Source organism: Selaginella moellendorffii, unplaced genomic scaffold (assembly GCF_000143415.4).
Source record: "Selaginella moellendorffii unplaced genomic scaffold, v1.0 SELMOscaffold_151, whole genome shotgun sequence".
In the NCBI taxonomy this organism is placed as follows: domain Eukaryota; kingdom Viridiplantae; phylum Streptophyta; class Lycopodiopsida; order Selaginellales; family Selaginellaceae; genus Selaginella; species Selaginella moellendorffii.
The window spans coordinates 55,140-77,182 of record NW_003314412.1 but is presented as its reverse complement, the minus strand read 5'-3'; the positions used below and the strand labels follow the sequence as shown (position 1 = coordinate 77,182).

Here is a 22,043-nt window from a genome sequence, read left to right as displayed (position 1 = left end):
AATGTGCTGTGAGATACTGTTAATGTCTGAGCCCGGGTTCGAACCGGGGACCTCTAGTGTGTGAGACTAGCGTGATGACCAACTACACCACCCAGACCTACGTTAGTTAGATGGGCATGTGGGTATATACTAGGTATATATTCACTTTAGCTTTTACAAAGTGTCGTGTTTATTTACATTCACGGCATTACACACCCTTCTGATCTCCCCATTCTCTTTCGTCTTCCACCCGATGCTTCCCATTCTTACCATAGATTGCCCAAAATGAGACGCAAACTGCCTGGAATTGTAGGCGTAGGATCGAACAAGTCCACTCGTGCGTTCGCTCTCGAACAGCACCTGGTCAGAGGTGAGAAGTCCGTTCCTCCGTTCCAAATTCTTGAAGTAGGAGTTGTCAAAGCTGAACTGCGAACCCCTGTCAAGCTCCACCGTGTTTGCGGACCCATCGCGCGGGCATCTGCTGCGGAGGTGCTGCAAGTACGCAGGGTTTACTGTCTTGTCGGCTCTGCTCGTGTTCCTGAAGTTGTACAGGCGGTCGAAGCGACCGCTCGCGAAGAAGTTGCATTTGGAGGTTCCCAGTGTGTGAGCTCCTGACAAATTAAAGTCGATCGATTCCAAATCCAACTAGCAAAGTCGAATGATCTCACCTGACAGAACGACAAGGTCTTCAACGGACAAGCCTTGGTTCTTGAAATTTTTTATGAGAGTCGAGGCGTCCATGGATGGCGATGGTAGAAACTTTGTGGCGAGTTGCAAGCTCGACACCCGTCCATCATAGCGTCCAGTGGCTACTTTGTAGTGCTGGCCTCCCATCTATACGAATCGAAGACCCAAATATGAGAGAAGACGAAGAAGAAGGAGGAGAAGAAGAAAAGATGGCTATGGTGGAGCGAAAAATCCACTATCAATTAGGAACTCACCCTGACAGTTGAATCTCTTGCGGCGATGGCCACAGTGTCGGCACAAGAAACTATACCAGGACAAGCCTGTTCCAGCCTTCTTTTCGCATCCTCGATAATTTCAAATCCTCGGACGGAGTCCCGGTTTGGAGGAGCGAATCTCTCGACATTGGTACCGTCTGTTGGAGTGGAATCAAGAAGGATGGAGCCATCGCAACCCTGGTGTGATCAGGCAAGGTGAGAAAACTGGTGAATTCATAGCTAGCTTACGTTGACGAAGCAGTCGTGGAAGTGCAAGCGAATCAGTCCCGCGGGGATTGTTGGGTCCCGGCTAGCATGCTCGTTGATCGTGTCTCGGATGATCCACTCCGCATTTGGGCAAGTTCTTTCATAGCTGTGCGATGCCAAAACATCCCTGGAGCTGATCAAAGACAGCAATACTGCTACTAGTGTCCACACTGCTGCTCTCTTTGGAAACGCCATATAGTACATGGATTGGATTCCAACTGATCTTGCTCGATAATGGAAGCTATGAATGTGCGGAGTTTTGGTTTTATACGAACTGTGAGAGAGAGAGAGGCGAGTTCTTCTTTGTTGAAAAGGTCAGCCTTGACTATTGACTACGTAATATTAGCGTGTGGCATGCAAAAAATAATGGCTGCTCGTTGGTGAACAGTTCTTCGTCATCACCTGATGCGCGGCGTCAATGCCCGGCGCTTTTGGCCTTGCGTGGAGTAGCGATCGATCATATAGAAGATTCGTTGGTACAAATAAAAAGTCAAAATACATCTTCGAGACAGGGTTAAATTTGGGTGACGGATTTTTTTGAATGGTCCATGGAAGGCTGCTTGCCAGGCAGGGACGAATCTCGAGCCGATGGCTTTGGATTCGGTGCTTGTGCGATACAAGGATGGAAGAAATCCATGAACGATGCGTTCACGGTGTACAGGATGGGGCTTGAGAAAGTCTTGGTTGAGCATGGGCACTGCAAGGAGGAGGAGGATAAAGTGTTGTTCGTGGGAGTTTATGACGGCCATAAAGGTTCTCTAACATCCAAGCTCTGTGCTGACAATCTGCACAAGGATCTCGAGACTAGGATGAACAGAGCGAGGAGGATCTTTGGGATCGCCAGCGCCCAAAAGGCGGGATCGACTTCGTCGATAACACATCAGAGTCTGTGGGATTCCTTTCACGCCATGGACAAGATCATGGAGAACGGGGTTATGAAATCAACTGATCTGAGTTTGAGCAACAAGAACTGGCTGAGGATGGTGGGAAGCACGGCCATCGTGGCGCTTGTTTACAAGGAGAGGATCGTCGTGGCAAACGCTGGGAATTGTCGATGCGTGCTGTCACGAGACAAGGTGGCGGTGGATCTCTCGCGGGATCACTCGCCGGAGTTGGAGATGGAGCGCAAGAGGATTGAAGCGTGCCATGGATGCGTAGAGAATGGACGCCTTTACCAGTGTAATCGCGAGGCTAACCTCAAAGTGTCGCGAGCGATCGGATGCTTGATCTTCAAGTCCAAGGGTGGTGAGAAAAGGAAGATGGCTGCAACGAATCCGAGAACTCTGTTCAATCGACGAAGTATGCTCGAGAGAGACGAAATAGGGTTTAGCACCACTCGTCCAGGGCTTCATTTCAGGAATCGTCATGGTAATTTCAATTGTTGGAATGATCGTCTATGTGGAGGCGACGAGCAATCTTATGAGAGGCGCCTTGACAAGGAATTTATGATGGAGATTGATCCAGAATGCGAGGCAAGAACGAGACTGTCACTCGGATTTGATCACAATCCAAGCCCCGGAATGAATCAGCCCAGCGCAAAGCTTGACAAGCCTGACAAGAACGAAGACTATAAGAAATGCCCAAAGGTGATTTGCGAGCCAGAGGTGACGGAGGTGGACATCGAGCACGGGGACGAGTTCCTGGTGGTGGCTAGCGATGGGATTTGGAGTGCGATGTCTAGCCAAGGAGTGATCGACTTTGTTGGAGAGAGGGTGCAGTGTTGCAAGGGTAGGATATCGGATGTATGTTCTCAGCTCATCCAGCATTGCCTTGACAAGGAAGCTTGCTCCAGAGACAACATGACCGTGGTAATCATCAAGCTTTGAAAGCTTCACGTTTCATTTGAGTGTTTTGCGTTGATCTTTCCTATATGAAGTTATTTGCTCCCAAATTATGTTAGTTTATATATCATCTAATCATATAATTGCACTAATAAAGATAATCCAAGACTTTAATTGCATCAAATATCACTTATATTTTCTTATTTCATGATTGGCAGAGGAGGGTAAATTGCCTAAAAATGTTTTTAATATCCATTACAGAGTTGCATAACGGAAATCTAAGTGGTACATTTAGCCTAAGGATTCATACTTTCTCGCAGAATACTGATAGTGAAATGCTTGTGTGGTGCTCTTATCATGTTGACACAGATAAGAAGAGGTGGCCTCGCTTAAACACATAACTTCCTTATATGATGGTTTGTGACGATGTTTTCGTGAGATGGTGCCAGGTAACATGTCCAGCCACACTTCTACAGGATAAAAGATTATGGAACAAGCTTAACATAGCTTTATGTCAACACTCTACCATGCTAAACAAACATGCATATATAACTAGTGAACTGATTCTAGTCAACATTCGACAGCTTCCTCTTATTTGTTCATGCTTGTTCCACTATCATCCCATATTGACATTAATATAGTTAATATTGTCACTGTATAATGTATAATAAGACACTCTGATAACTAAATTATCTCTCTTTTTTCTAGATATGTCCTTTTTCAGATCTTTGTGCTTTTTAATTTTGTTTATAGATTATACTTTTTGACTTTGATTTCTATCTAGTATTATATTGGTCCTTGGTATGTCTTGGTATGCTTATAAGCTAGAAAGTTGATGAATTTATCTTTTGAAGAAGTTGATCTTCTATATAAAAAAATATTTAATGAATTTGAAATTTTTGGTATATAATCATAACCCCTAATGGCATTTCAAGGATGCTCCTTCCATTTAGGAGATGAAAGTTTTTGAATCTCATTGGTGATAAAGTTTTCTCTAATTTGGGAGATTTAAAATTTGGATCTTATTAATAATGATAATGGCATTTCCTCCCATTTAGGAGATAGAAAGTTTAGATCTCATTGATAATGGCAATCCATTAGAGAGATGGAATATTTAGATCTTATTGGCAATGACAATAGGATTTCCTCCCATAGGAGATACAAAATTTGGATCTTATTAGTTTGTGGACTGTTAAGATTTTTTGGCTATACAATACTTCCAAACATTGAAGCCTTTCTGATGAGAATCAAATAATATATTACAAAAAATTAATTCATAATGAATAACTAATTTCATCTTTTTGATTGACATGATTTCAATACTTGATATCTTTTGAAGAATTTAGAATTTAAGAACTTCTAATATAATTTTCAAACATATCCACAATTTATATATTTCTTTTATATGTTAGAAATAAGATATATTAGAGCATCAAATGAACAAGATGATGTGGTCTTTCCTATTAAATGTATAAAGAAGACAAGCATATTAAAGGCATAAGATGAATAAAATGATGCACTTATTAACAAACATAATAAAAATCATCAATAATTAATATAATCTCAACTCAAATCTAACAAGAAACTAATAATCTCAATATTAATCACAACTTTTTCTTTTACAAAACTAACATAAACTATTATATAAAACAAAGCTAAACCTCTACTAAAAAATCTTATTAAGAAAAAAATTAACTCAACTTGCCACTTAGCTCATTGAACTCCAATATAGTTGTTAATTAGTAAATATGTGAATGCTAATAACATAAAGGTATAGCCAAATTATGTTATTCAGATTAGCAAAATAAAAATATCAAATTTTTAATGAGCCTGACCAATCATCATAAATGGAAGTCCAACTTCCTCAATATACTCATGAAGGATATCATATTTCACTTTAATCTCAACTTAAACAATATTAATGTCAAAGCATCTCAATATCATTAGCACCAAAACAAAGCTAAAAAAAAAACAAAAGGAAATCATCACTTAAATTTCTTTTAGCAACCAAGCTAACTAAAGTTAAAAATACTTTACTTAGTATTCAAGACCAATCCATCTAAGTGTTAATAGATAACTAACAAGCTATAATAAATAAATGCTATAAATTGTTTTAAAATTCAATTAATGAACTCTCAAGGAAACAAAGTACCAATACCAACTAGCCTAATATATCGCTTTCAAGAATAGTCAAAGTTACTACAGTGCCACTACTTGTAAGTAGACTAACTTACTATAAACCACTTTGATATTGATCATCATTTAACTAAACAACTTCATAAATATAGTGTTTACAAATTACAAGGATATGATATAAAAAGCACAATAACTTAATCATCAATCAAGTGATTTATGTTGCATCTTGTTATTTGAGTTAGAGATTTATAACACTCAACACAACCAACTTCATTTATAGCATAGATACTCAAGATTAATCCAACACTAAGTTACTTAAGGAGAAAGAATAAGGTTATTTAGAAAAGAATTAAGCATTGCAACCCAAGCTTTCTGATTAAGCATTGCAACCCAAGCTTCCAACCCAAAGCAAAATGGTTCAATGCTTTATAGTTATCCATCCAATGTCTCACCACTTATAAAATCATTATAACCAATGTACATTGAAATAAAGACTCTTACTTGCATGATGTGAATATAAGTAATGAGATTATATTTGGTTGCAAATTGTCTCTTGAAAATGAAAAAATGATTTATGTGTTTGATCTTTTGTCCTGATGACTCTTCTTTTATTTGCACTACCTTTAGTATAATCTAAGAAAAGTATATAATAGGGCATGATAATGATAATGATTATTTGAACCAAAAGACTAATCCTTACAGTTATGATTGATCCACTCATAATCATGTCTACTCACTAGTTGTCACAAATGAGTAATCATTACTTATATTCACATAATGCAATTAAGAGTCTTTATTTCAATGTTACTAGATATTGATTAACTCACTCATACTCACTCAGCTAACAAATATCTTTTGATACCCGAAGTCACATTTATGACAACTAGTGAGTAATCATTATGTATATGAATGAGTAATCAATAACTAGTAGCAAGTGAATTAACTTGTAAGTAATCATACTCACTAGTGTCATGAATGTGACTTCGGGTATCAAAAGATATTTGTTAGCTGGTTGGTATAGTTGATTCCCTTTATAGTTCCCATTTGAGCTAGTTGAGAAACTGGTTAATGCATGTGTACTTAAATCGAATAAACATAAGATAAAAACCCTTATGTGTTTTTAGTTGAACATACTTGGTTTGGTTTAAGAAACTTATGTCATTGGTTTGCACTTGTTAATATTAAGAACCTTCACAATATTGAGTTTAGTCTTTTAATATCATTATATGATAACTTACCGAGGTCAAAGTTATATTTTATGAACCATATAATCATTGTCATTTGCTGGTGGAACTTAATCCAGATCCTAAATGTTTGATGGTGGAATTAGAGCTTGATCTTAGCCATTTAGTGGTGGAATGTGAGTTTAATTTGGAGCTTCCTCATCCTCTTCTCTATTATTATTTATATCACCATCATTGCTAGCATTTATAACTTCTTTTTGCTCTAGTGTAAGGGTCTCTTTTCCTAGGAGTTCCAACTCTTAAAGGCATTTTATTTTTCATGCTTTTGGAACTCTCATAAATATTGTTGAGTACATTCCTCCATCCTTTACACCCTTTGCAACAAGTCAAGTACAAACTAGTATCTCAAGTGGTATGCCTTTATATTGAAGATACCTATAATAGACAATATATTTAGGAAAGATCCTAGAAATCTTGTTATACCTGTAAGTTGCATGTTGTATAAAATAACATTGGACTATATTGGTAATCATAAGTTGTTGTGCTTGTAGACTTCTTTGGCAACCACCCCTCTTTGATCACTTCCAATGATATGTTGACGTAGGTGTTGAAAAATATGAATGTGCCATTTGGATTGTCACTAATATGCAGTGTTAAGAACTTCTCACGTTCGTTAATAGTTTGCGTGATGTAGACAGCCCTTCTCATCATGTTCTCAATACTTTTAGCAATCATTTCTCTTTGTTCATCAAGTAGATATTGAGGAACTTTAGAGTCTCTATTTATTTATTGTATAAAAGCTTTGATTTTGCAATATTGTAAATCATGTTATTTGGTGTTTTATTCATTGCAAAAGTAACATATGCATAATTGAGAAAAATGAAGCATGTGCTAAGAAATTTACATTAATGAGAAAAGTTTTTGGCTATAGTCTCTAGCCACTCCTTTAGCTTACAATTGTCTACAATGTATATTAGTTTCTTACTTTGAAGACTTTGTATGATGAATTTTGTGCTCAATTTGTATGAGTTCAGCCAAGAGCTCTTCCCGACTTTTATTTGAATGTGCAAGTTCATAAACATCTTGTTTGACATTTACCAAAGGCTAAAAACCAAAACAATTAAAAAAGGCTTTTATAAAGTGAAAGGGAAAGATATAATTTATACCACACGGTGAACATAAAATTGATTTGGGTTGTAGAACCATATTGTACTATCAATATAGTATGCAGGTGTTGAACAAATATTGCAAGATCATCACTATAATGTTCTTGAATGTTATCTTCACTCAAGTTTACTAAAAAATGGAGTTGCTTAGTGTAATAGATAAGGTTTTGCTACTACATTTAAACATGATAAAACAAGTTAAAGTGAAGTTGGAAGTGAAATTATAAAATTTACTCATTAATATTTTGGTAGGCCAAGATAAGTCTGTTGACATTCAAAGATCCTCTCGTGTAGATATAGCTGATTGGAACGTTGATATCGCAAAAATAATCATTAATACACTTCATCCAAGCCTTATATTGATGGTTACCATCAATAATTTGGAATATTATCCCCACAAATTGTCAAATCTCAAGATGGTTGATAAGCATGTTACAACATTCAAGAGACTTCCTCCTCCAAATAGGATCCTAGCTGTTAACAATCTTGGGTGTGACAATAATGATTTTTGTTGTTTTTGGCCTATAGAAAGACACTAAAAACATATTGATATTCATTGTGAGGCCATTCTGTTTGAATAGGCTATATATGTTTAGGTTAATATACTTGGATGTTATGCATACAAGGTTTGTTTGCTATAAACAGTAAAAGGGGATTTCTCTGATCAAGTCACTAAGGCCTGGCCACTTGAGCATCTCAAGTGTTTGGTGAATTATTTTTTCCTTTGTCTACATAATAGTTTTTTAGAAGCACTTGTCCATCATGTTATCAAGAAGGTTTGCAACTCTTTTAGCTCTAAGCTCTTTATCAAATTTCCTATCGTGAACACTACTAAATTACCTCAAGAGGTGGCGTAGCATAGTCTAGGGCGACTAGATCTCTGTCTTTTTGCGCTGGATCATAACATAACTTTGGGGATTTATGCTAGTGGTGGGCCAATAAAGAGTAAAGGTGGAAGTGGTGGTAGAGATGGTGGTGGGGGTGGCGATAATGGTGGCGGTGGAGGCGGAAGCAATGCTGGCAATGGTGGTGGTGGTCGTGGAAGTGGTGGAGGTGGCAGAGGTGGTGGATTTCTAAGAAATTGTGTTTTTGTTGATGTGCCAATGAACATGTTCATTATAATATCCTTATCAATATCAAATTCAAAACAAACTTTTTAGGTGGTATTATTTTCCTTTTCTACAAGAAAAGAAATTTTATTAATCAAAGTAAACAAAGATAATAAGAAATTGAAAGTGTCAAAGACAAAAAGAAAAAAGATCAAGTTGGCCCAAGCTCGACCTTAGGCACTTTGGCTGCTCGGGGGGCCAAAGTTATTTGAATAACTTTGGTCCCGCATGTAGAAAAAATGCTCGAAATCGCTGGCCCAAGCTTGATTTCAAGTACTTTAGCAGCCCAAAGGGCCAAGATTATTTGAATAACCTTAGCCCCTTGAGCCATCAAAGTGCCCGAGATGACTAACATAAATTCAACCTTAAGCACTTTGGTTGCCTGGGGGTCTGAGGTTATTTGAATAACCTCAGCCCCCCAAGTAGCAAAAGTGTCTAATGTCGCCTGCCCAAGGTTGACCTTGGGCACTTTGGCAGCCTAGAGGGCCAAGGTTATTTGAATAACCTTGGTCCCCTAAGCCACTAAAGTGCCTGAGGTGGCTAGCTCGAATTCAACTTCGGGCACTTTGGCTGCCTAAGGGCCTAAGGTTAATTGAATAGCCTCAACCCCCAAGCTATCAAGTGTTTGAGGTTGCTAGCAAAAATGTTCAAGTTAGCCATAAAAAAGCCTATGATTACCAATGAAAATGCAAGGTGGTTGTTAAAGGAGTAAAAGAAAAAAGCATAAAAACTCATCCTTGGTAATATTGTTATTTGAATTCCACTCATATGTTTGATCTCTTTTGCTCTTAATTTTGCACTCTTACACACTTAATTTCCCACACCATTAATCTTAACTCACACACTTGATCTCTCGATCTCTCTCACTTTCTATCTCAACTCATGCACTCAACTTATGGTGCAACAGTAACCTAATCTTGGCAGCTACCCTTATCTTGGCCATTCATTTTGAATAACTAAAATTTCAATTATCATGATATCTTCAATTTTATTTTATGTTATTGTTATTATTATATATGAATTTATGGTTCTTTATTTTAATGACATCATAACTAGCACCTGTCAATGTTTAAGTTATTAGAGATGTGATATTATTTTTTCCAAATTATTTAGAAAGGATACATTTTCCTCAATATTTTGTACATATTTTGGAATATTTACAAAAACTTTAAAGAGTATAAATAAAGCATATTGAAACATATTATACTATATTAATCTATGAATGGATGAATCTTCATATATAGATTTATTTTGTGTTGTATTAATTCCTAATGTCATTGAGCAATGTTCACAATTATGGATAGAACTCAACATATATTGAGAATCGAATCTATCATTGAAGAATTATCATTACTTAGCACTTAAAATTTGACAAGATTTATCATCACCTAGACTTAAGATTTGACAGCTTAACACTTCACATGTGCTAACAATTAGATCGGATCGTTTGGATTGACACACTATAGTAGAATGTTATTACTAATATCATTATTAACTATCAAACTTTACATGTTAAAAATCCTCCCTTGAATCTATGTGCATACATGCATTAGACATCATAATAGATGATAGTAATATTAAAACTATCACACTTGCATATGTTAAATCTTCTATAGAATTTAAATTTATTTGTATGTTGTTGACATTCTTCTTACTACTCTCTTTAAATTTCAATTTATGTTTCACTATGAATTTTTACAAGTAGAGAGAGAGAGAGAGAGATGTAAGCTTTTGAATTTGGATTTTCCGAAAGGTCACCCAACCGAGTATTATTCAAACCCAAGAGTACTTAACCCCAAGTATCCCAAGACCCTTACCTGATTGGAAAAAGGGGTGCACTCTTATTCATGGGCCTTTTCCTTCTATATTTGAACTTCATAAATTGTCTCTCGAGTCGTTCCTTTTGGTTGCTTACAATCCACCACACTTTCTTGGAAGTTCACGCCCTCGTGAACGGAAGCTTAGAGCCGTAGCTCTCCCGAGAGCCCTGCTCTCTTGACACCCTACCCTTCGGGTCGAGCCCAGTGGGAGTAAATTGGATCAGCCAGATGTCAATCAACATATGGGCCCTGCTCTCTTGACACCCTACCCTTCGGGAGCAAATTGGGCTAGCCAGATATTAATCAACATATGGTGTAATTCCCTTAGCCAACCAACAGAGTCGCCAAATGTCAATCAACATGTGGTGTGATTCCCTTAGCCAACCAACAGAGTCGCGAAATGTCAATCAACATGTGGTGTGATTCTTTTAGCCAACCAACAGAGTCGGACTCAAGACCCCTTTGATACCAAATGTAAACTCTTGAATTTAGATTTTTCGAGAGGTGACCCAGCCCAGTATTATTCAAACCCAAGGACACTTAACCCCAAGTATCCCAAAACCCTTACCCGATTGAAAAAGGGGGTGCACTCTTATTCATGGGCCTTTTCCTTCTATATTTGAACCCCATGGATCATCTCTCAAGTCGTTCCCTTTGGTTGCTTAAGAGAGAGAGAGAGAGAGAGGTTTTTTTTTCTATATTTTCAAGATTACCCACCTCTTTCATTTTCTTAAAGTATTTTTTTAAAAAGTTTTTATGTTGAAATTTTGATTTTCATTTTGGCTCTATTTTGTTAGAGGTTGTGATTTGCAATGACACCAGTATAGTTGCATGTTTGAAGTTTCTTCTTTTTGGTGTGGGTGAGGGCAAATAATAATAGGATTTATAGAATTCTAAGTTGAAGGAGATTTGAGTTTTTAGATCTTTAATTAAATTGCCAAGATATGCTTTAGCCAAAGTGATTGTGAAATAAGAGTTAATCGTTATCCTCTTCTTCTCTTCTAGTTCAAGTGGAGAAATCATGCTAATGCCGGCATAGAATTCATTAATTCCATCTTCACTAATATTAAAATTTGTTAGTAATGCTTTCCAATTTTTGTGCCTTTTAGTTGATGTGGGTTTGTTTTTATATAGGCCTGTGAGCAAGTTTCCATCCTCCTATAACATAATCATTTTCTTCAAGTTACCACCTTTTCTTAGCAGTACATATTCTAAATAGAGGGGGAATGGAAATTAAATAAGATGTCCACAATTAATGCAATATTTTGAAGGTATGGTATTTATAGTTCACTGTGGTGGGCATTTAGATTGCATGGATAAAATATACAATTAAAATCAGTGTAAAAATTCTATATTTTTCAAAGGATTTGTAATCAATCCTCTTGCCCATAACAACCATTACTGTTGAATTTAAGTGTTGATTTTGCAAAAATGCTCCTTTATATCATACCATCTACAAGGCTACTTCTTGCATTTTTTGTTGATTTTTTTTAGGTTTATGTTGCATTAACATCACTATCAACATTAGGATTCTAGCATTCATCTTAATCAATCTTTTGATATAAATATTATGACCTGGCTCTAAATAACAAAGATAATAAAGCATAATCTATCTACCTTAAAGGCTTCACCACACTTAGAGTAGGTTAAGTTTCTTACCTTAAATCCATAATATACCCTTGAGTTCTATGTTAACTACTACTCTTGTGGCATTCATAGCTCTCACATCTCCGCCTCCTCCACACTAGGCTTGTACATACCTCCTTGAACCACTGGAGGACGTCTCCTTCCCTGATCTCAAAAAGTAACATAAGTTTAAATCTCAGTGTAGCTACCATCAATTTTTATTTGCACAACAATCTAACCAGTTTTTCATTGTGTAAAAGTTTTACACATAAAGTTTATGAACCTTCTTTATTCTTTTGTAGCCTTCACTTTGCTTTGAAAGCATCTTATCAACGGATATGTTGCCAGCGAGTGTGCATACTTTTCGAGGTCGTGGCCCATTTCTTGGTAGTGTGAGCTCATGTCCTAGCAAGCCAGATTCCAGCGTCATCCGCTGTGCTTCTGGTGGTGGCACCGGTCTGAACTTAAGCAGCTTCCCATACTCTTGGAGAAGATGAAGCATGTACTGGTACACGAAATCCATGCTGAGGTCTTTGTCTAGAAATGACTTTGCACAATCTCCAATTGCAGCGGCCTGTACATGAGAGGTTTTACAGTTTGTTGTTGACTATAGTGAGATCAAAAGTCTTACTTCCTTTGGGTGAGCATTTCCCCAATCGACAGCAAACTTTGTTGAGTTGCATATGTTGTCTCTATCCACAGGCCAAAAATGAACAAAAGGAGTCAGTGACCGGGCGAAGAACTCCTGAAACATCGGCTCAATTTGTAAGACTGTTGAACCACATGCCAATATGTACTTGAAACTGACAGACCATCCTCCTCCTTGGACATAAATCTTGTACCTGAAACAAGACACCAATTAAGAACTCAGCAAGCATCAAACAAATGAACACCTGTGTTGGCACTGTTTTGACAAGTCTGAATTGTTAAAATTGTGTTCCCTTTCAGTGAACCAGTCCTGCACAGTTTATTATAAAATTTCCCTAAAATTTAGCACTTGGATACAGAATTCACTCACCTGGTGGTGTGTTACAAGGTTGTAGTTCTGGCTGTTGTTGGCGGTGCATTTGACCAAGTCCGCTCTAGCTGGACCCATGTCGTAGTTCCCCTTCCAAAATGCTATCGGTTGCCTGTGTGACCAATCTAGTTTCTTGGCTCCAGAAAAGATTTTTTCCTTTTCCAAACTCCAGGGAAGGATATTGACCTCTGGCCTGTACACCAGAATGCCATGTTCAGTTCCGAAATGACCATCCTCGTAGTACTCACCATCCCCAATAGGACCAATCTGGAAACACAATGTCGTAGTGCTCACCTCTGCTGGTGCAATAAAGGAATAGAGGCGGAGGGGGCCAGGATCCATTCTTCTCAGGCTTGTGCTCCGCTCTGAACACGAGTGGCCAATCTCCGCAGTTGAACATCAAGTCAACATCAGGAACCATCCCTGGATACTCTTCCAGCAGCATTAGCAAGCCCCACAGCGTGAAATCATCCCGGGTTTCGAAGCACTTATTGTAACGCTCCATGTAGAGAGTCCCGTTGACTATTACTACACGGAAATCAGCTTTGGATCGAGCATCTTGGAGGTTTTGTTGGGAAATCCCTGTTTCTTTCCAAGGTGCGAGATCATTCTCGATCCAGGAGAAGTACGAAGGACACTGAGCTTCCGAATTTGGGGATAGACATCTCTGGAGCTCCTCCTGGTCGCTCTTCTGCAGCCTGAAGAAAGAGCCTGAAGAATCTGAAGCAGAAGCAGAGTTTTGACTGCTCAAGGTCCAGGTCCAATAGTTCCAGTTCACAGCCTTCAATTCAATTGCAAGCAGCCAATTAACACGTAGAAATTGAGAAGCCCACCTGCTCTATAACAAAGAAGAGCGTAACAATGATCGTCGTCACTGTAACAATCCCGGGCTTGCTGAACTTGCTGAGAGTCCTCGAAAGAGGCGAGATCGCAGTGAATTCCACCATAGTTGCATGCCGACTGTTGCCAAAACACGTGGTCTCCATAAAAAAATTGGAAGCCTTCGACTTGGACTGAGTCTGGTTTGATTAGGCACGCCTTCCAAGCACGGAAAATCAAGTTCACGTGGCTGCTCCTCACCAGCATATTTTCCCACGAATGACAATGATATTGAATTTTTCTAATAGGGTTAAAGACCTGCACAGAACGTGGAGACCAAGCTCTTGTTGATGATCGGAGTGTAGGGGAATGTAGCTGATGCGAGAAATGTCGGGATCGCAATGAGGTAACCTGGAATTATCAATGTGCCAAGACCAATGCTGCTTGTTCTTGTTTGATCGTGTTGCTGAGCTTCTTTCTTCCTTACTAATGCCAATTTTGCAGTATCGTGGAAACCAAAAAATTCGCAGGAAAGGCTCCCAAGTGCAGTGTAAGATAAAATGTGAACTAGAAAATCTTACTCAGTGATCGCAGATTCTTTCGTGGATCATTAAGCACATTATTCTCATCATCAAGCGTATCGCATGACTCAGGGATTCAAAATTGGGATACACGAATTAAACTTGCCTCTGTCTTCTTCACATGTTCTGAAGGACCTAGTGATATAAGATGTTATTGTAGTGACATTGACGCTGGGAGTTCATCGTCCTTACTCTAACTCGCCACAGATGGAGATGACGCACCAGGTTAGAAGACAAATGAACCAATACCTATGGATATTCAAGAATGCAGGTTGGAAGCAGCCTTTTTCTTTTCTATGTGTATGCCCGCTACACAATCTAATATGCCTTTAGGGAGATGGCAATGGAGCTTATTGCAATAATGTTAATAAGCTCATTCCTTGGGAGAGACAAACCAATGTCCTGAGGAACTCCTCTCCCATAGTCAATTTTGATGTGCCTCCCACAAAAGTAAAAAGCCATTCCAGAGTTAGGCATGATGAATGAACAATAAGAACCAACTTGCCTTGCTCCTCTCTCACCACAGGCGATGATCTCACCATAATTTAAGTAATTTAACTAAGTGACCCCTTTAGTTGTTACTTAACCTCTTCTCCTTTTGAGGTCTCAGGTTCAAATCCCATGTCAGACCATATGAATTTGGATCTTATCCTTCTAGATTTAAAACAGGTCATACTGGCATGGGCATATTACAAAGTTTGCTTGCTCTAAAGCATAGTTCTTTTAGAAAAATCTTTCTAGAGTAAGACAAGGAATAGTTCAAAACCTATTGTAGCTGCTTTGCTTGTGGTAATATGAGAGTCAAAAAGCTACATGAGTAGAAGTCCCAAGGATCCACATGAGCTTCTTAAGGTTAGTGAATCCTCACTCTCTCCACATCAGAGCCACATGGCATCCTAAGACCCTATAGCAGTTTGTCATGTGACTACACATCCCACAATGAATGAGTCTGATCATGGTATCAAAGTGAATGGAAGTGTAGTGTGCATTTTGGAATATAAAAGTATTCCAAATAAGTTATCATTTGATAAACAGAATTAAAGTATAGGAACCACCAAAATTATTATAATCAAAAGACATAGGATTTATCATCCAACAGCTTTAAATAGTAAGTATATATCATCAATAAAAATCAATGATAAAACTTAACTATTAAAGATTGCAAATAGCATGTCAAACAACTTATAAAAAATAGCTTAAAGTATATAAAGTCTCATTGATTGGCAAACAAAATGCTTGTGTATGTATCACCTAAGGAAAGAACATCCTAATTTAACAAAACAACCATATGCAATAATTAATGGAACAGAATAAATGCCATAATGGCCAACAAACACTCATTCACTTCAATTATTATATTAGTCAATTTGAATAGATCTCAGTCAATCATACTAAGGAACTTAAGTTCCTTAAGCAAGAATTAGCAACATCCTAATGATCTCTCAAACCTAGAGAGTAATTTAAAGCAAACCATAAAAAACATATGGTAATACACTAAGCTATAAACTATCAAAGAGAACAACTAACTATCATAAAAGATTATTAATCATCCCATCAATAAAAAGATGTATAATTATTGTCAAAGAAAAAATCTACTATCTCAAAGAACAGCAAATTCATTCAACATTAATAATAATAAAGCAAAATCATTGATAAGGATAACCAAACTCTAGATGATACTCAATCATCACCAATGATCGCTATATGTAAATACCAACTTAAACATCAAAGATAATGAGCTAAAATGCCTTGGTTCTTTAAATTCTCATACTCATTATTCCATTTATTAAGAGATGTTGGGAAAAGAAGAAATCATGGTACAACCCATAATATCACTAACTAAAAAAATCACAAATGCCAAATAACATGTTAGATTTGCCCATTCTGGCCTCACCAAATACATGAGCCACTTAATGTGATTTTTTCTAATAGGTTACCTTGAAAGCCTCCCATGCCTCTATAGATATGGAATTTTCTGCCATCCAAGGCAATATAGAATTTCCCTAATGCTCTGAAGGTCCTCTATTGCAATCACCCATAAAGATAAAGGAGTGAGCAAAAGGGCATGAAACTACTACCAACCTTGCTCTTCTATCTATAATTCAATTTGCTTTTCCAAGCATATTAATTTTTCCCATTTATTTTGGGTAGAGCAAACCACTACCATATCAACCATATTGGCAGCCAGTAGTTACCCAGTCCCACAAATCCTCCCAGGGGCTATAGATGAGGCCTTTCCACCAAGAACACATGCTAACCTTTAGTTGTTAAAGAAGACATAAGAATTGGTAGTAAAGATCATCAATTGTCAATATGATAGATGTTGTTATGATTTGCTCTATGAGATGACTTTGGCCACTATTTGGCATAAAAGGAGATCCCCTTGGCTACATCCTTGTAAAACTTGATCCACATAGATATAGTAAAACCATGCCAAAGTGAAAGATAACTTACATGTTATGAGAGATAAAGTCAAGGGAGCTAATGGAGCTAATGTTGAGGTAGATTCCAACTCTTGCACAACTATTTTATGCTTCTTTTAAGCTTGTATTGCTTTGCTTTAGCAAGGCAATGAGAATGGTGTTTACTAAATATTTGCCACAAATAATAACTAAGACTTGTTTAAGTGCTCTCTAGTCAAACAACTATTAGTATCAACTTAATGGTGCTAAGGAGCTGTTATTCACAAAGGGTTGTTGCTAGATGTGTTGAGGTAATTGGGGTTGAAGTTCTAGATGCAATTTCCAACACTTTATAGTGTGTGCTTATAGAAGAATTATCTCAACAATTTCTATGCAACTGTTGTTAGAGTTTTTGACTCTAGTTGCGTATGTAGAGACTTTTCTAAAAGATTTAAACTGCTTGTATAGGATTTGTTGAATTGCTCTATTTGGTAAGAATATTGTATACATGTTCATTTATTGCAGATATGCATGCAACTCTTGAAATGGAAAAATAGAATTATGTTAATGATGCTAAAACCTTTAGATGAGTAAATCAAAAAGAGGAAACTCCTACTAGAGATGCTATAAAAGAAGTTGAGGCTAAGTCAAAAGAGAAAGATCTTAGGCTAAAGGTTGCACTATAATGTACAATTCAAAATATTAAGATTTAGAATTTACAAAGGAAATTCACAAATTAAAGGAGAATAAGAAGAGGAAGAAAGAAGCTAAGGTAGCTAAATTAGTTAAAACTAAGTAGCCAAACTCTTTTTAAAATTTTGAGGATGTTAAAGTTTTATAACTGGCCCCAATTGCATGAGTTCTAAAGTTTAAACCTTTGAAACCACCCAATTTTAGAAGCATGCAGGATTATCAAGCTTTGGAAGATTGGGCCTATGATATGGAAAACTATTTTATAGTGGCAAATATAATCCTTTCTCACTAATCATGCCAAAACTTGGTGGTGCTAGATATACACTAAAAATGGGTAAACTAGAAGTTGGACTAAAATGAGATCTTATATCCAAAAGAAATATTTACTAAATGATCTTGGTTTAAGACATCACCTAGAGCTCTAACAGTTAAAGCAATATGTATAATATTAATGTATTTTCTCAAAAGTGTATTATAATTGTAAATATGAGTGATGAAAATGCTTAGAGCTATTTCTTGGAAGGTTTAAGTTCACTTTGTTAAAATGAGATTTTGAAGTTTAAACCAAAAACATATATAAAGTGCAAGGAGTTTGCACAACAAATTGCCTTTAATCACTTGTTCATAGAATAGTATCAACAACCATGTACTACTACCTTGGATAAAAATAAGAATTTTAGGAATAAACAAGGTGAACAGAAATAAATAATATAGAAACTCACTAAATAATGGTCAATAAAAGTAGTGATTGGTAACCACTAATATCTTTTTCTAATTGTAAGCCCCCTATTCCTCCCCCTAATAGGTACAAGTAGTAGCAATCTATGAAACCTACTCTTAGCATAATAAGTAGTGTGGTTTATTGTTTCTTTTGTGGAGAGGCATGAAATATAATTAGCCATTGAGACTTATGTGGATCAACTTTTCCAAGGTTGGTCTAGAATTACTAAAACAATAAGCAAAGCTTAGCATAGGTATTGGCATGATAAGGATTAGCATTGCCAAGATGAAACTTATCAAGTGGGAGATTGGGTATGGTTATATGTATTAGATTAAAAATTCAAAGTGTTAGAAGTATCTTGTTAAATGGAAAGGTTACCTAATATGTGAATGTATTTAGGAGCCTCTTAGTAATTCTACATATGCTCATGAGCCTATTGGCAAACAATTAAGATATCTTTTCGAAAAATTTACCACCAAAGCTACCTCCTAGTTATGAAGTTGATATTGTTCTAGGTTTTAAGCCACCCACAAAAGCTCTATACTATTTGAATATTAAGGAGATGGTTGAACTCAAGAAGAATCTCATAGAACTTTTTAATAAAGGTCATAAGGTTTTTTTATGAAAAAAAATAGTACTATGAGGATGTGTATTAATTATTAGGCTCTGAACAAGATTATGGCCAAAAACAGTTATCCTTTTCCTCACATTAATGACTTATTTGACCAACTCTTGAAAGCTAAGTATTTTATGTAATTTGATTTGCGGTCTAAATATCATTAAATATAGGTGGTAGATTAGGATGTAGAGAAGACAGCCTTTAAAACTCCTTATGGATCCTATGAATTCCTCATTATGTTTTTTGGGTTATATAATGCTCCAGCTATATTCAATATAATTATGGATAGAATATTTAGAAATTATTTAACATATTTTATTGTCCTATATATCGATGATGCTTTAGTCTTTAAAGAAATGTTAGAAGACCATTTGAAACACTTGGGGTTAGTGTTTAAAAAGTTATAAGAAAACACACTATATACTAAGAAAAAAGTAATGGTAAGGGAAGGACCAAAGAACTTGGAACATAGACTGGGCCAAGTGAGGAACCTCCATACAAACGGCAATGCAGCCTGAGCATGAAATCCAAGGCACAAGCCACGGTCCAATGGAGAAACACCCTCTGAAAGTAAGAAAAAGAGCCATGAAAGTAAAGTGAAAGAAAGGGAGAAAAAGAAAAAGAAGAGAAGAGGAACACCTCACCAGATGAAGCGTTTGTAGTGCACATGGTTTTTACCCATCCTATGGTGATTTACCATAGGATAACACCACAAAGCGGAACCTAAACCCTTCATATGCCACGTGTCACATGCCATGTGTCCATAGAACAGTGGTGTGGAACCCAAGGTTCAAGGCTTTGGGCCACTGAATGAAGGAACGGTGCTAACCTCCCAAGCATGGAGCCAAGGAGTGACAGAATCGAGCCACGGAGCAACTCTTGAGTATATAGCCTAAGGAGCAAAGGGACATGAGCACGAAGTGACTTGGAATAGTCCTAGAGTATCTAGCATCCCAATGCCAGGATCAACACGCAAAACAGAGCCAAATAGAGTTTGGTGTTATTTTAGCATACCAGTGGCCTAACGTGAGGATATGGGTACTTCATCAGCTAGCATAGTGTAGAGCTTGGGCTTAGACCCAAGCCAAACACAGAACAAGGACAGGCACGCAAGCAGGAGATAGACTATACCTCAGGTTGGTTGGCCATGCCCGACTTACCCACTATCCCTACTATCCGCCCCCCCCCCCCCCCCCCCCCCCCCTTGAGGAATACACGCTTTGGGCTTTCACCCCAAGTCTCCTTTAGTATTAGGAGTTAATCTCTGGGACAAGCTCAAAACTTACTAAATATGGAATAGTGCTAGATTGTGAATTTGGACACAGGATGAACACTATTGTGTTCAGGACAATCTCTACATTTCGTAGATATGCCAAATGAGCGAATTTAGACATTTTGAATAAATATCATTTGGGACCTGAATGAGACTAATATAAAGGGCATGATAGCGAGGGTGTTTGGCAGACACGGTAAACTATCATCTTGCGAATATTAAGGGACCAAGCTCAATATCGTGGGGGTTCCCAACACTAGCAAGTGCAAGTCTGTTGCGAATGTGACTTCAGGTATCGAAAGTTACTTGTTGGCCAATCCTTACAGACACTCTTTCCTTACTGCCACGACAGTAGGAGGTCGGTATTGCTGGACCCTTTATCAGTCCCTCTTGTGCTAGTGGAGTTAACTAGGCATTTCGAGTGTATTTAGACCGGACGAGCATAAGGACAGAATTCTTACGTGTTATTAGTTAAGCATACTTAGCCCGGTAAGGAGTTCCCGTCTCGTTTTGTTTTGCATTTGCTAGTGACAAAAAACCCTGTGTATTGAAATTAGTCCCTCAATATAGCTAGATGATAGCTTACCGTGTCTACCAAACACCATCGCTATCATGCCCTTTGTGTTAGTCTCATTTCAGTCCCAAATGCTATTTATGGAAAGTGTCTAGATTTGCTCATTTGGCATATCTACGGAATGTAGAGATTGGCCTAAACACAATGGTGTTCGTCCTGTGTCCAAATTCACATTCTAGTGCCATTCCATATTTAGTAAGTTTCAAGCTTATCCTAGAGACTAACTCCTGATACTAAAGGAGGCTTAGAGTGAAAGCCCAAAGAGTGTGTTCCTCAAGGGGGGTTCCAGATGTATAGTAGGGATAGTGGGTAGGTCGGGCATAGCCGACTAACTTGAGGCATAGTCTAGCTCCCACTTGCGTGCCTGTCCTTGTTTCGCATCCGGCTTGGGTCTAAGCCTAAACTCCACACCATGCTAGTTGGTGGAGTACCCATGTTTTCATATTAGGCCACTAGTATGCTGAAATACCACCAGACTCCGTTTAACCCTGTTTTGCATGTTGGTCCTAGCATTGGGATGCTGATTGCTCTAGGACTATTCTAAGTCGCTCCGGGCTCTTGTTCCTTCGCTCCTTGGGCTGTATGCTTGGGAGTAGCTCTGTGGCCCGGTTCCATCACTCCTTGGCTCCATGCTTGGGAGTTTGGCACCATTCTTTCATTCAGTGGCCCAAGGCCCTGAACTCGGGTTCCACACCACGTTCCTTTGGACACGTGGCATGTGACATGTGGCATGTGTCACGTGGCACAAAGAGGGTTTAGGTTCCGCTTTGTGGTTATCCTATGGTAAATCACCATAGGATAAAGGGTAAAAACCACATGCGCTACATTTGGTATCAGAGGATTAACAAACGGAGACTGATAATGGGTCCAACAATATTGACCTTTTGCTATTGTGGTAGTAAGGAAAGAGTGTCCGTAAGGACTGGCTGACAGGTAACTTTCGATACCTGAAGTCACATTCGTGACACTCTCCCCCCCCTAGGGAAGATCGACGTCCTCATCGATGCATACTCGAGCCTAGACCACTGCGAAGGAAACAACTCTAAAAAAAGTTCATGGTGATCACACTATGTGAGAAATGCACCAACTTAAAGGAGTTAAGAGGCAACCTTTTTATTTAACGCGGATGCGCTACCAGCTTAGACACCTTCCGATCATCGCTGACAAGGAAATAACCAACAGAGTTAGCCACCCTTGCTACTCTGGTTGTCACCCAGTTTACAAAAGTGTGATATGCCCTTGCCCACAGGGACATAGAGAGAGAAGCCAAAGGCCCCAACCCTCATGAGCAAAGAAACTAAACCCGTCGGTAATATTCAGATAAACTACTGTAA

The 22,043-nt window shown here is 37.9% G+C and overlaps 2 protein-coding genes and 1 non-coding gene across 3 annotated transcripts; all 3 read right to left on the bottom strand.

Annotated features, from left to right (window-relative positions):
- Positions 1-23: 23 nt before the first annotated feature.
- Positions 24-97, bottom strand: TRNAV-CAC. The gene has a single exon. It is a non-coding gene; the product is annotated as a tRNA-Val (tRNA).
- Positions 98-624: 527 nt separating this feature from the next.
- On the bottom strand, positions 625-1,382 carry LOC9640826 (peroxidase 39). The gene is made up of 3 exons (XM_024666964.1): positions 1,170-1,382; positions 921-1,118; positions 625-813 (listed from the first exon to the last, which is right to left on the bottom strand). The coding sequence occupies exons 1-3, from the start codon at positions 1,380-1,382 to the stop codon at positions 625-627; spliced, it is 600 nt and encodes a 199-aa protein (XP_024522732.1).
- A 10,871-nt stretch (positions 1,383-12,253) lies between these two features.
- LOC9640794 (O-glucosyltransferase rumi) lies at positions 12,254-13,994 on the bottom strand. Its single transcript, XM_002993189.2, has 6 exons — positions 13,861-13,994; positions 13,276-13,808; positions 13,028-13,220; positions 12,903-12,967; positions 12,641-12,851; positions 12,254-12,583 (listed from the first exon to the last, which is right to left on the bottom strand). Exons 1-6 carry the CDS (start codon positions 13,972-13,974, stop codon positions 12,272-12,274), a joined length of 1,428 nt encoding a protein of 475 aa, XP_002993235.1. The 5' UTR covers positions 13,975-13,994; the 3' UTR covers positions 12,254-12,271.
- Positions 13,995-22,043: the final 8,049 nt, after the last annotated feature.